This window comes from Perognathus longimembris, chromosome 6 (genome assembly GCF_023159225.1).
Source record: "Perognathus longimembris pacificus isolate PPM17 chromosome 6, ASM2315922v1, whole genome shotgun sequence".
Classification (NCBI taxonomy): Eukaryota; Metazoa; Chordata; class Mammalia; order Rodentia; family Heteromyidae; genus Perognathus; species Perognathus longimembris.
The window spans coordinates 16,829,304-16,844,465 of NC_063166.1; the positions used below are offsets into that span (position 1 = coordinate 16,829,304).

The 15,162-nt window shown below is 38.2% G+C and overlaps 1 protein-coding gene, 1 non-coding gene and 2 pseudogenes across 2 annotated transcripts; all 4 read right to left on the minus strand.

Moving 5' to 3' along the window:
* Nucleotides 1–1,081: 1,081 nt before the first annotated feature.
* LOC125353616 (olfactory receptor class A-like protein 1) lies at nt 1,082–2,020 on the minus strand. The gene has a single exon (XM_048349294.1). The coding sequence runs from the start codon at nt 2,018–2,020 to the stop codon at nt 1,082–1,084; it is 939 nt and encodes a 312-aa protein (XP_048205251.1).
* Nucleotides 2,021–8,178: 6,158 nt separating this feature from the next.
* LOC125354072 lies at nt 8,179–8,284 on the minus strand. Its single transcript, XR_007211455.1, has one exon. It is a non-coding gene; the product is annotated as a U6 spliceosomal RNA (small nuclear RNA).
* An 808-nt stretch (nt 8,285–9,092) lies between these two features.
* Nucleotides 9,093–9,632, minus strand: LOC125353617 (annotated as a pseudogene).
* Nucleotides 9,633–10,633: 1,001 nt separating this feature from the next.
* Nucleotides 10,634–11,417, minus strand: LOC125353619 (annotated as a pseudogene).
* Between the last annotated feature and the right edge of the window lie 3,745 nt (nt 11,418–15,162).

Consider the following 15,162-nt stretch of genomic DNA (forward strand, 5'->3'; position numbering starts at 1 on the left):
AGTATGATTCCTTCGGAAGTATTGGAAGGTGGAGGTGTGGCTCTAGTGGCTTTATGTTACCTGGGTTCTTAACATCCTCTGACTACTCATTGGATTCAAGCTTTTTTTCCAGGTCTCTGCATGACTAGGTGGTCTTCTGAGTCCTTCCCAGACTCAGGATCCTAGAATATATACCTGTATTGAGTGGTTCCGTTTTAAGAAATTAACTGCAACCCTTCTTTAATGTAGTGTCAGATTAATTTATAGGTCTTTGAAGATAAAGACACTGATAGCATAATGGAGCAGGTCAGGGCACTAATGAATGATGTCTAGAAATACTCTGAAATTTTCCCCAATATGACTTATTTATTCATTTTCACAAGAATTAGTGCATATTTTTAACAATGATGTAAAACAGAAAGGAGTAAACTGGAATTTCTGCTGGTATGTCCCATTTCTTTCACATATATAGTTTCTCTTATTTTTTTCCAGAGACTTTTCATGCTTATCAAATAAAACAAGCATGTTTCCTTGACTTCCCAGGCCCATTACCGATTGTGATTTTTATTGATTAAAATCATGTCATATGTCATGTAAGAGGAGAAGGCATTGAATTTATTCCTTCATAAACTGCATACAATCGAATTCTAAAGATGGATATTCCTGGCTCTTTTCAAGTAAAATAGTTACATCTGATACCAGTTAAATTGTGTTTTTAAAGTAATAAATCATGAAATGCACAATTTTTCATTTTAATTCTAAAATATTAAGTGTATATTTTGGACCAAGTCTTAGAAATGAAGTTCCTACCACAAAGAGGAAATAAAGTAGTAATAAACGTATCAAGGTGTTTTCCTGCTTTTGAATAATGTACTGCGGTAGCAAATGACTAGGCCAATGAAAACTAGAATTATAGTCATTTTTTTGAGTGTGTCAGAATAGAGAATGAAATTTCTGTGTCACTTAGGTAGCCCAAAATCTTGGTGTCAGCTCAGCACCGCAGGTTTCCAATATTGGAATATGGGAATCTAACTTCCCATGTCTAAGATACTTAGAATTTATTTTGTTTCAAAAGCAACAGTACAAGCTTCAGGCTTATTTTCTAATGCTGACAAATCCTTGAAACAGACATTTTCAATAACTTGCTCTCCCACAGAAAATGCCAACAGGTCAGAACTCCATCTCTTTGAATCAGGACAAAAGGACTGAGGAATGCATACCCACAGGTCAAAAGTTCTCTCACGTCTGACACTGCAGAATTATTTTGTAAGAAAGAATGTAAAAATAGAAGTAGAACATAATCTGCCCAATAGAAGAAAAGAAAACAGAGCATCAGAACGAGAACACTCTGAGCAGCTCTTATTTCAGGCAGGTGAAGCTTAGAGCTCTGAAGGTAGAGAACACGCTGGTGGTGCCTGTGGAGAAGAAATATCATGTAGCCACTGGCCACACCCATGACACCCTGAAACATGGCACTCTGTATGGCCATAAGAATAAGAAATAGCCATTTGATTTTCTGATTATTTGGTTGGAAAGAACAGTAATCGTTATTATTAGAAGTTTCTGATATGTTTTCTCTGCTACTTGTGATGTAATGAAGTTGGTTGATGCTCTTCAAGGCACTGAGGATCCAAAAGAGGAGAATCAGGGGGAGAATTTGCCATGGAGTCTTTGGCTTGAATCTCCAGCACAGAGAGCCTCTAGGACTGATGGTGATGGCCTGGACCACAGTGAGGAGACTGCTGGTGCAGATGGAAAGGTCCCGGGCCACCCTTTCCAGATAAACAACCATCTTACAGCCTGTATCATCCAGGAAGTGTCTCAAACCCAAAGCAGCTATTGACCTTGGCAATCCTTTGGAAATAAGTATTATGGTATTTGCGAATGCCAACTGGTTGAGAATAAGGTGTATAGTTTTCTTCTGAGCCTCTCCCCAAAATCTATATATACAATTCACAAAAACCATGATGTTCCCCACAGTGCCAAGTGTGGTTACAAAGAGAAAAATGGTACCTTTAGAAAGACGCAAATAATTTCGCATCTCATGAGCAGAAAAGGTTGGATCCAGCAAACACCTCTCTGAAAGACATCATCAGTAATGATGATATAAATCTGTGAAAAGTATTTTGTAACTTGGTACTTTTCTGGAGTATAAGGGACAAGTATAACATGTGTAATGGTTCAGATATTTTAGGTACAAAAATGACTTTTTTCTGTACAAAAATGATTTTCCCCTTTGGCATTCTTTGTGAGTTATTTTTATCATTCTCAAATCCCTTTTGAACTACTGATATTCAAAAATCCAAATTTGCAGGGCTGGGGATATAGCCTAGTGGCAAGAGTGCCTGCCTCGGATACACGAGGCCCTAGGTTCAATTCCCCAGCACCACATATACAGAAAACGGCCAGAAGCGCGCTGTGGCTCAAGGGCAGAGTGCTAGCCTTGAGCGGGAAGAAGCCAGGGACAGTGCTCAGGCCCTGAGTCCAAGGCCCAGGACTGGCCAAAAAAAAAAAAAATTCCAAATTTGCAGTTTAGATTTTGTTTGGTGCACTGTCATGGTCAGTATTTGATCCTGAACACAGGCACAAAACTGAGTCATATTTCTAGGAAGTGGCCTCCTTCATATTTCTGGCCTTAGAGCCCTGCCTTGTATGCTATAGAAGAAGAATGGAAGTCCTAAGGCTCTCAGACCCTGTCAGCAGCACCCTTATTTAGGCAAAGAGAAAATAATATTCGTATATCGGATGGAAACTTGCATGGCCCATTATGAATAAATAAAAGAATTGTCAGGACTACTCACCTAGGTAGGTGTGATGCAGTCAAATCCCGGCTAAGTCCTTCTGCCAGTAGTAGGTTCCCAGGTCCTATTTGTACCACTGAATGTGTGAAGTGTTGCCTTTCATAAACTATCAGACTTTAATTTTCTCAGTTGTTGCCATGTCAGAGAGAAGCAAACTCTGTAGAATATCAGTCCCTGAAGTACAACTTTTCTCTCCCTCCTCAATTAGTACATATCATTGCCTCAGAAGTTAACTTTGGCTTAATTATTTTAATAGAAGGGAGTGACATGAAAAACAGAACAGCAAATCAAGTGTGTAGACCTTGTGTCTAGAGTTTCCCAGTCGTCAAACTTGTTTTCATCTTCCAAAATTTGTTTGATTTGGAGCAGATTGAGAGTAACTTTTGAGACAGAATGTCACTTTCTTTTCTTTCTCAAGTCCCTCTGTAAACACAGAGGATAATATGGGATGTTAATTATTTTGGACTCCCCATTTGCGCAAATTCTCATCAGGTACCTACACAGGACAAGAGGACTTGAGCAATGTCTTCAGTCCAACATATTCTGCAAAATTGGAGTTAAGAGTCTCACAGATTTTTCTGTTCTTGTTAAACTGAGATCACCTTGACTGAAGTCTCCTAACTAAGATTATAGGTGTGAGGCACTGGTTCCCACTTTCAAAAGTTCTTTATTTGTACAAAGTAGGGGGAAATGTTTACATTGTGACATTTGCATTGGTGCGTAAAATATATTCCAGTAAAATTAACCTCCTCTGTTTTTCTTCCCTAATCAACTGATAAAGAATTACTAACTAGAATATACAAAGAGCTCAAATATGAAAGATCATCAGACAAATTAATGCAAGAAACAGTTAACACAATTAAAATCCAGGCAAGAAAATTGAACAGAGCCTCTCAAAAGAAGTAAAAATGACTAACAGATAGCTAAAGACATGTTCAACATCCTTAGCCATTAAGAAGTGAGTATAAAAACTGCACTAAGATTCCATCTCACCAGTCATAATGGTAAACATAAAAAACAATAGTGAATGCTGTAGAACTATAGATAAAAGGAACCCATTTACACTGTTGGTGGGAATGTAAACAAGTGCAACTACCGTGGAAATACTTTTTTCTTCTTTATAATAACAACAGTTGGGACTCAGAAACTCAATGAGCCATCAGTTTCTTTTCAAAAAGCCAATTCTAAAAGTAAACTTCTGTACCTCATCTATACTGAAGAATAATCCTTCTGTTATTCATTCTACTACCAGAAGGAACATTGAGAATAAATATAAGCACAAGGCTTGGAGTTGATGTAAGAATAACATTTTTTCCCCAGGAGTGGGAGCCGCACTGGCCTGGTCTGGGAGGCAAATTAATAGTTGTTGGTTTCTCTTTGTGCATTTTGGACACCTAAGAGAGAAAAAGTACTCTGCACAAATGAAAGAATATCCCTTAATGGTATGTATGATTTCCATGATATAATTTTGAATAAGGAAATCTAGACACAGAGGGGTTGAATAAGTTGCACATGGGATGTTTGAAAGTAAACAGAAATTGAAAAGTGGCAAAAATTATTTTTCCTGGTAGAATAAGTTGCATTCTTTTTTTGTTATAGTATTTTCTTAGGAAAAGTACAAATTATTTTCCACTTATGGCATGCCCAAAGATCACAGTAAGGTTTTATTTCATTTTTATTTGATCATAGTCATTTTATGATTCCTTCTTTTATTCACTGATCATTCAAAAATATGATATATACTTTTACATGTGTCTGCATATTATCATGTTGTTGGTTTCTAGTTTTATTCTATTGCAGTCTTGTAGTTCAATGGCTCATAGCTGTGATCCCACCTACTTGGGAGGTAGTTTTTTGGAAAAATGTGGTAGAATATTCTAGACAAATTTTAGTGAGAGCCAACCTCAAGCTGGGCTTGATGCTGCAGGTGTGCAATCATCGCTAAATGGGAGGCCACTTGTAGAAGCATGGCTACTTGAAGCCATCCCTGGGGATGGGAGGGAATGAACGATTTTAGATGAAAAATAGAAAAAAGGGCAGAGTCTCGTTGTAAAAACAGGTTGGCACTGGCTCATCAACAAGCCTGAACCAATGGTATAGAATGGAAGACCCAGAAATGAACCCACAGACTCATTGACACCTAATCTTTGATAAGGGAACCTAAAAACACAGGATGAAAGAAAGACAGCCTGTTCAAGAAATGGTGCTGGCAGAATTGACTACACATGTGTAGAAAACTAAAGGTAGTTCCTAATATATCACAATGCAACTGAATCCATTCAAATGGATCAAAGACCACAAGTAAGATTGGAAACACTATCCCTTCTTGACACAGGTTGAACCTTGCTAAGTAAAGATCCAGAAACATAACAAGTCAAAGAAATACTAGGTTATTTGGGCTGCATTAAACTAAAGAGTTTCTGATTGGCAAAGGACATAGCTAGCAGGATAAAAAGAAATCCCTCAGATTGGGAAATCTTTACTAGCTATACATCAGAGAAGGGCCTCACATCTAACATATTATTTTACCTCAAAAATTAACTTTCTCTCTAAACAAATTCTTAAAGAAACTGCAACCTTATCAGTAAGTGGTCTAGAGAGACTTTGCCAAAGAAGAAGTAAGCATGGCCAATGGACACAAGGAGAAAAGTAAAACATCTGTGGCCATAAATGCAATGCAAATCAAAATCACATGGATTCCACCTCACCCCAGCTAGAATGGCCATTTTCAAGAAGCTTTGTAAATTATTTCATAAATTGAAATGGCTTTAAAAAATATCCTATCTTGCTCTAAACTCTATTCTAATATTTTACATTTTCATAGAACATTTTCAAAGGCCACAAACTTTTGGCCATAATGAATTACTCATTTCCTAAATCTTTATGTAATTTGGATTTACACTAAGCCAATCCATTACACTATAGAGAATCCATCATCTTACAGACATCCTATGATTTCTAGGACTCTAGTGATTCACAGCAAATATGAGCAATTGCAATATGTATAATGACCACATGAGAATGGATCAAATTTGATGTGAAGAATTAAATTTCATGGGATCTGATAATCTGGGGATGAGAAGAGAATGAAAAACCAAGGCCAGACTATGATTTAAAAAGAGAAAGAGAAGAAAAACATGAATAATCATGAGATAGTTGTGCCTCAGTGGTTGAACGGATCAAGAAAATGTTGTATATACACACAAAATAATTTTATACTTCCATGAGAAGAATGTCTTTTCCCCATTTGTAATAAAATACTAAGTTTGGAAAAAATTATGTTAAGCAAAGTAAGTCAGACCCAAAGAAGCATAGGCTTCATTGTTTCCCTCTTTGGTAATAACTAGAATATGTCTATCAATCTACCAGTTAATTAGAAGGATAGTAAAACACAAGTAATTACGCTTGGACTTGGTTAATTAACCAGCATTTTATGCATTGCACAGGGAGAACAAAGGAGGATATGCTTTGGAAGGCATCACAGTGGCTCAGTAGCTATGTCTATATGACCATGTAAAATGTTGCTTATCAAAATGAACTCCAAAAAAGATTTCATAGACAAATTTTAAGTTAATTTGACTGACAGTATGCTGGGCTAGATTTACCTCCCCTGGTGCGGGGATGCTAAGCTTACTCCCTTATCAGTGCTCCCTTTTTCACCCTCTCCCCTGGGCACCCGACCAGCAGGTGGCCAAGGTGGAGCGAGGGACACGGGCTAGCCTAAGGTGCATGTGGCCGAACGAGATCCCCTTTTCCTCCCTCCTTACCCACCAAGGAAGCCAGGCACAGACGGATCTCAGAGACCCTTTGGAGAGCAATCCAATTTAATCGGGAGGGACTCACAGTAATATAGTAGTGATGACGAGGATTGAGCATGAGGTGGCGATAAGCTGGTGAGCTTGTCCATCCAAGAGCAGCTCCCAAGGACCTACTTCATGGGCTAACGTCACTTCCCATAGTACTGCCCTGTGGGGAAAGCCCACCAAAAAGGGAGCACACATGCTCGCTGGCGCAAGGTGGGGGATGGTCTCAAAGCTACCCCTTCTGGTTCCAGACCCAGAAGGAGATAGGTGTGGCTCACTTCCACACTGCCCCAGGGCTGCGGGAAGGGCGGCATCTCGGGAGTTCTCTCCTCGCCCTTACCCCCCTTAAGGCCAAGATGAATCCCCAACAACAGTAGTCTAATCTACAGTCCTACTTATTGTTACCACAGTTGTTGAATTTCATTTCCAGGATTTCCAGTTATTATTTTGGATTACTGTGAACTACCCCTGAAAAGAGGGTGTAGTTGGAGGGCGGGGTCTGTTAGCCAATGGAATTTTGTCTCATATGCAGGATTTCTTTTCAATTATTTTTTCTTTTGGCTAATTAGGAATTTGAATTCAGGGCCTCATGTTTGCTAGGCAGATGCTTTACTACTAATCCATGGATATAGGCCTTGTACAAAATTGTGAACGTTCATTATGAAAGTCCAGAACCATCTCTCTGTCTTTCTCTGTCTCTTTCTTATCTCCTACCTTCCTTCCCTTCCATTTACCTCCCTCCTCCCTCCCTTCCTCCCTCTTTCCTCTCTCTCTCTCTCTCTTTCTCTCTTTCTCTCTGTTTTCCATTACTAGAGTTTGAACTCAGAGTTGGCTTCAAACCCTGATCCTAAGATGTCAGGATCTTGATTAGCTAGGATTACAGATATGATCCACTGGGGCCTAGCTATTTGTAAAAATTTAAATCATGTTTTTTTTTCTCTTTTTTTGTTTAAAATTTGAATCTATGATTCTAGATGTGATTTATATTTCCTAATCTCAACTGCAATTATATGGAAGAAAATACAATAACACTTACTTTAGGAAGTTAAATGTCATAGTCTTTTTCAGCAATTTCTGTTACCACCAAAAATAGCTCCTTATTCTTTTTTATTGCATTTGTTTAAATTGTCAAAGTAATGTTCAGTGGAATAACAGTTACATATGCAAGGCATTGAGTACATTTCTTTTTTCTTCTTCTTTATTGTCGAAGTGAAGTACAGAGGGGTTACAGTTTCATTTGTAAGGCAAGCACATTTCTTATCCGATTTGTTATCTCTCCTCTCATTTCAACCCCTCCCTTTTCCTCTCCATCCATGAGTTATACAGTTGGTTTACATCAAATGGTTTTGTAAGTATGGCTGTTGCAATGGTTTGTATTTTTATCCTTGTCTCTCGATTTTGGTATTCCCATTCCCTTTCCTAGTTCCTATACATGTATACACAGTATCCAGGGTACTAAGATCAGTTATAGTGATAGCAGGGGTAAAACCACGGGAAGGGAATACGAGAGAGAAAATAGAGTAGAGTTTCACATGGCATATTGAAAATAACAACAGTGACAAACTACTTGTTTCTATAATTTGAGTCCATTTTACAAAAATATCGACCACTTCATGAATTTGTGTGCCATACTTGTGCAGGGGCCATGCACATCTGCTCTGTATCATTCCAATTTTAGAATATGTGAGCACCAGTGAGTACATTTCTTATCATACCTCCACCCTCCGAAATCCCCTCCACACCAAAATGCTTCACCTAAGATAATCCCAGATATCGGTAATAATCAAATAATAATCAATCTCAGATGTTTTGTGGAACACTAAAGACAAACTGAACTTTGAGTAGTGTGAAAGTCGTAATCAGCAATATCTTTAGACAAATTTCTGTTTGATTAGTGTTCATTTTCATTTCTTTAACATGCTTTGAATGTAGAAAAGTCAGAAACTCTGTGACAAAAAATAAATTCTCTTAATTCTTTTTTTACAAAACGAATTCAATAAATTAAACTCCAAAGGTCTGGGAAGACCTGAGGCAGTAGGACAAGCTATAAGGAGAGTGTAGGAATACCTACAGAGCTGTTCTGAGTCTTCCCCGCTTGGGTCCAAGGGACCACTTAACTAGCACACCAGCCAAGGAAGGCCAGATAAAGGTGGGAAGTTCTGAAATATATGCACACTTACTTTGTACCACAAAAGTGCCAATTTTACAGAACCACCCAGTGAAGCAGAGAATATGTGAGAAAGATTCTTAATAAGCATAACAGTTACACAATTCCAATTAATATTAGACCCGGTTTATAGGTGGTGAATCACTAATGTGACTTCTGTACAAAAAAATAACTAATTCACTGCAAACTCAGTACACCAAGTGCTTATGCTAAGAAGATGGTCCTCAAATAGGCCATGTCTAGAGTACAATGACTACAGAGGATTGCAATGAAACAAATATGAGTGAGGAGAATGGTTATATACACGAGCCATACTTCAGGCTGAGGTGAGTGTGAACGTGGCTACAGCTCATCTAGGTCCAAAGCTTCAACATTCTGAGCAGCAGAAGGATGACATTCAGGATCTTCCCTGGTGAACACAAAGAAGAGTTCAATTAAGTTCTGGTAAGATTCATCCAGTTCTTCACTATTAATAGGTGGTCTGGTTCCCAGCATAGTATGCTTCATCATCAAAGTCACATTCATCAAAAGTTTGATCTTCATCATCATCATCTGAGGGATTAATATGTAGAATAGATAAGGTCATCATTTCCCAAAATGTTAGGCCAAAGGCAAATATGTCTGCCTTGTGAGTAATAATGCCATTTTCCTCCAAAGCTTCCTTCGGATTCAATGGCTCAGTACTAACACAACAGGCCTCAGAATCAGTCACAATCATATTTTCATCCAGTGGTAGAGAGACAGTTACATCACAGATTTTAACTGTTTCAAAATCACCTTTAATTACAACCTTCTAAGCAGTTTCTTTTCCTAGTGCAGATACTTCAGTCCTATCACTATGTGCAAAATGACAGTCTCTGGAAAAGGATGTTGGCTTTCTTTATTTCACAAGTCATTACAGCCCAGGGAGAATGAGACAGGCCTTTTGGAGATCTTTTCATTAGGTAAACATTCACCTGAGTTGTGAAGCCAAGCCTTTTCATAAATGGAGAGGCAGGGGTGTTTACATTTGGAGTTAAACATGATACAGGTTTCTTTTATTCAGGTAATTAGCATGGTGTCTTGAAACGATTGATTCCTTACATTGGCACAATCACTCAGACCTGCAGGCTCTGTAAAGAGGGACCAGGGTGCAGCCACAGGATGTGTTGAGAGCGTCCCTGGGGGTCTCACAGGAAACCTGCCCCACCTCTGCACAAACAAACCTGCCAAAGGCCAGGGCTGTTTGAATCATTACTAATTCTCTAATTCTGATGCCACTAACCTACTTTCTTTCAAAAGAAGAATTTCATAATGTAAACAGAAAATTAAACATATTAAGATATATTTACAAATAGTATTGATCTACTATAGCTTTTAAATTAATTTTGAAGGAATTTGTATCTCAACATTGCTTGCTTTTTCTTTCAAACACCAGAATATTCCCTTTTATAGGTGTGCATTTGTTAAAACACTAGCAAAATGTTTGTTTTGTGGATATTTAGGTTATTTTTTTTTAAATATTAGTGCTGGGCTCGTTGGCACAACACCCTAAATCCCAGCTGTATAGGATGTAGAGGCCGGAGAATCACCATGTGAGGTCAGACTGGACAAGACTGCAAGACTCTGTCTCAAAATACAAAGGACAAAATGCTGGGTCATTGATCAATGGTAAGAAGGGTAGTCTAGCATGAATCAGGTTCTCCTTCAGTTCCCTAAACCATACTGAACAAAATAAAACACTAAAATTGATGTAAATCAATATAAACAATGAAATGGAACTTTCATCAATACGTTTTCAATTTCAACAGCGAGCCAGATTTCTATCTTTGGGAATCAGTACAAAGGGACTCAGAATTGCATAACCAACCCTCAGAAACTCTTGAATATTTACCATCATGGAATTATTCTGTAAGAAGGAATGTATAAATAGAGAAAGAACACATTCTGTCCAATAAAAGAAAAGAAAACAACCCATAAGAAAGAAAACACTGTGGGCAGCTTTCATCTCAGGAGAAGTTTTGTAGAGAAACTTGGATCCCTGAAGGTAGAGAACATGCTGGTGGTGCTTGCAGGGAAGCAATACTATGTAGCCACTGGCCACAGCCATGATCTCCTGAAACACAGCATCTCTCAAGACCATGAGGGCAAGAAAAATCCATCTCATTATCAAGTTACCTGGTAGAAAATAGCAATAGTCTTCATTTTGGGTAATTTGTGATGTGTCATACTGCTGATAGTTTTTATGTCGTATAGTAAGTTCATGCTTATCAAGGAATTGAGTATCCAAAGGAACAGCAATGGGCAAAGGATGTGCCTCGCAGATTGAAGCTTCAGCTTTCTCCACACAGAGTCTCTGGGACTGATGGTGATGGCCTGGACCAGGGTGAGGAGACAGGTGGTGCAGATGGAAAGTCCTCGAGTCACTCTCTCTAGGTAAATAAAAATCATACAACCTACATCCTCTAAGAAGTTCTCCACCCCAAAGGATGCTAGTGTTTTTGGTATCACTTTTAAAAGAAGCATTATGCTGTTCGTAAAAGCCAAGTGGATGAATAGAATGTGTATATATTTCTTCTTGGTACCGTTAAACATGTGCTTGTAAGTCAAAAAACTAAAGATGTTCCCTACAATGCCAACTCCAGATAAACAAAAGAAGATTGTTCCCTTTGCAAAACTCAAAGACATATCTTACTTTATAGGCAGAGAATCTTGCATCCAGCAAATACCATATTTAAGAAACCTTTGGTAATAGTAACAGGCAATCTGAAAAAAATCATAGATAATGTATTTTTGTATCCTAAAGATCAATCATATTCTATGTACTGCTTTATTTTTTACCCAACGGACTCTGTCTTTCTGCGCATGATATTTGTGCAAATCTCTCGGTGTATTCTGAAATGCCTTCTTAACAGATGCGTTACAAATCTAAACTTTCTATCTAGATTTTTTATATATATATATTTTTACTATCAAACTGAATTGCAGAGAGGTTACAGGTTAATACATTAGGCACTGGATACATTTCTTATACTGTTTGTTACCTCATCCCTCATTCACCCCCTTCCCCCTCCCATTCCCCTTCCCACCCCCCATGAGTTGTTCAGTTCATTTACACCAAACAGTTTTGCAAGTACTGCTTTTGTAGTTGTTTGTCTTTTATTACACTGTGTCTCTCGATTTTGCTATTCCCTTCCAATTTCCTAGTTCTAATACCAGTATACCCGGTTTCTAATATACTCAGATAAGATACAGAGAAAGTGTAGGTACAACCACAGGAAGGTGATACAAGAAGATCATCAATAATAGAGGCTACAATTACATATGACACGTAGAAAGTAGTTACAGCAATCATTTCCATAACATGGAGTTCATTTCATTTAGTATTATCTCATGTGTTCTTAAGGGTATAGCTATTGGGTTCCTGTGATCCTCTGCTGTGACTTGCCTAAACCTGTGCTCATTATTCCCTATAAGGGAGAACATATATTCCATGTTTCTTTGGGTCTGGCTCACTTCCCTTAGTATAACTTTTTCCAGGTCCTTCCATTTCCTTACAAATGGGGCAATGTCATTATTTCTGATAGAGGCATAAAATTCCATTGTGTATATGTACCACATTTTCCTGATCCATTCTTCTACTGAGGGGCATCTGGGTTGCTTCCAGATTCTAGCTATGACAAATTGTGCTGCGATGCACATTGTTGTGCTGGTGACTTTAGTGTGATTATGTTTGTGGTCTTTTGGATAGATACCCAAAAGTGGGGCTGCTGGGTCATAGGGGAGTTCTATGTTTAGCCTTCTGAGGAATCTCTATACCGCTTTCCAGAGTGGCTGAACCAATTTACATTCCCACCAACAATGAAGTAGGGTTCCCTTTTGGCCACATCCCCTCCAACAGTTGTTATTGTTAGTTTTCTTGATATAGGACATTCTTACTGAGGTGAGATGGAATCTCAATGTTGTTTTGATTTGCATTTCTTTTATGGCCAGTGATGTAGAGCACTTTTTCATATGCCTCTTGGCCATTCTCATTTCCTCATCAGAGAAGTCTCTTTTTAAGTCTCTAGCCCACTTGATGAGGGGGATATTGGTTCTTTGCGGTTTTGTTTTGGAAGAAGGTAATTTTTGTTGTTCTGCATATATTTTTGATATGAGGCCTTTGTCCGCTGAATGGCCAGTAAAGATCTTCTCCCAGTCTGTGGGCTTTCTGTTTATCTTGCGAGCTATGTCCTTTGCCCTGCAGAAGCTCTGCAGTTTGATGCAGTCCCATTTGTCTAACCTTTCTTAGATTTGTAGCCTTTCTGGGTCTTTGTTAAGAAAGTTTAGTCCTGTGCCAAGGAGCCCAAGTGTTTCTCCTACTCCTTTGATTTGTGTTTTTATGGTGTCTGTTTTGATTTCTAGGTCTTTGATCCATTTGGAATTGATTTTGGTGCAGGGTGATATATAAGGATCTAGTTTTAGTTTGATGCGTGTGTTGAATCAGCTTTGCCAGCACCATTTGTTAAAGAGGCTATCTTTCTTCCAGACTATTGTTTTAGCTCCTTTATCAAAGATTAAGTAGGCATAGTTCTGTGGGTTCATTTCTGGGTCTTCAATTCTGTTCCATTGGTCTTCAGGCCTGTTCTGGTGCCAATACCAAGCTGTTTATATTACTATAGCTTTATAATACAGCTTGAAGTTGGGTATTGTAATTCCTCCAGCACTGTTCTTTCTGCTTAGGATTGTTTTTGCTATTCTAGGTCTTTTATTGTTCCATATGAATTTCTGGATTGCTCCCTCTATTTCATTAAAGAATGGTGTTGGGATACTAATGGGTATTGCATTGAATTTGTAGATAGCCTTTGGCAATATTGCCATTTTGATTATATTAATCCTCCCAATCCAGGAGCATGGGAGGTTTTTCCATTTCCTTAGTTCTAACTTAATTTCATTTTTCATGTTTTTAAAGTTCTCATCAAAGCGGTCTTTCACTTAATTTGGTTAAGGTTTTTCCTAGGTACTTTATGTTTTTTGAGGCTATTGCAAAAGGAGTTGTTTTCCTGATTTCAGCCTCAGTCTTTGGGTCGTTAGCATAGAGAAAGGCCATTGATTTTTGAGGGTTTATTTTATATTCTGCAACTTTGCCAAAGTTTTGGATCAGCTCTAGTAGCTTGGGGGTAGAGTCTATGGGGTTCTTTAGGTATAGGATCATGTCATCTGCAAAGAGAGAAAGTTTAACTACATCTTTTCTTATTTGGATGCCCTTTATATTTTCTTCTTGCCTAATTGCTCTGGCTAGGAATTCTAGTACTATGTTGAAGAGAAGGGGAGAGAGTGGACATCCCTGTCTTGTTCCTGATTTTAAAGGGAATGGCTTTAATTTTTCACCATTTAGAGTTATGCTTGCTGTTGGTTTGTCATAAACTGCCTTGATTATAGTCAGGAAAGTTCCCTGGAATCCCAATTTTTCCAGGTCTTTTAGCATAAATGGGTGCTGGATTTTATCAAACGCTTTCTCCACATCGAGTGATATAACCATGTGGTTCTTTACCTTGCTCCGGTTGATGTGGTGAATTGCATTAATTGACTTGCGTATATTGAACCAACTTTGCATCCCTGGGATGAATCCAGTTTGATCGTGGTGTATGATTTTTTTGATGACCTGTTGAAGTCAATTGGCCAGAATTTTGTTGAGAATTTTTGAGTCTATGTTCATCAGGGAAATCGGTCTATAGTTCTCTTTCCGTTATGAGTCCCTGCCTGGTTTTGGGTTGAGGGTTATACTGGCTTCATAGAAAGTGTCTGGTAGTGAACGTTCTCTTTCAATTTCATTGAAGAGTTTGAGAAATATTGGTGTGAGTTCTGTTTTGAAGGCCTTGTAGAATGCTGCTGTGAATCCGTCTGGACCTGGGCTTTTCTTGGATGGGAGATCACTTATTGCCGTTTCTATTTCAATACTGGGTATGGGTCTGTTTAGAAGGTTTAAATCTTCATGGTTGAGTTTGGGGATATGAATTTTTTCTAGGAAATCATCCATTTCTTCCAAGTTCTCGAATTTGTTGGCATAAAGGTTTGCAAAAGAATCCCTTATTATGGTCTGAATTTTGGTTGTTTCTGTGGTGAGTTTACCTGATTCATCTCTTATCTTGTTTATTTGAGTGTGCTGCCTTCGTTTTTTGGTCAGGTTTGCCAGGGGTCTGTCTATCTTGTTGATTTTTTCAAAGAACCAACTCTTTGTTTTGTTGATTCTTTCGATGTTTTTTTTTTTGTCTCTAATTGATTTAATTCTGATTTGATTTTAATTATTTGCTTCCGTCTATTGACTTGGGATTTGGCTCGTGTTCTCTTTCAAGTAAATTAAGGTGTTTCCTTAAATGATTGAGTTGCTGTTTCTCCAGTTTGTTGGTGTATGCATTTAGAGATTTAAATTTTCCTCTGAGTACTGCTTTTG

Bases quoted from the DNA above. Each gene is read 5' to 3' on its own strand.
- LOC125353616 (XM_048349294.1), bottom strand. From the start codon at position 2,020: ATGCGAAATTATTTGCGTCTTTCTAAAGGTACCATTTTTCTCTTTGTA.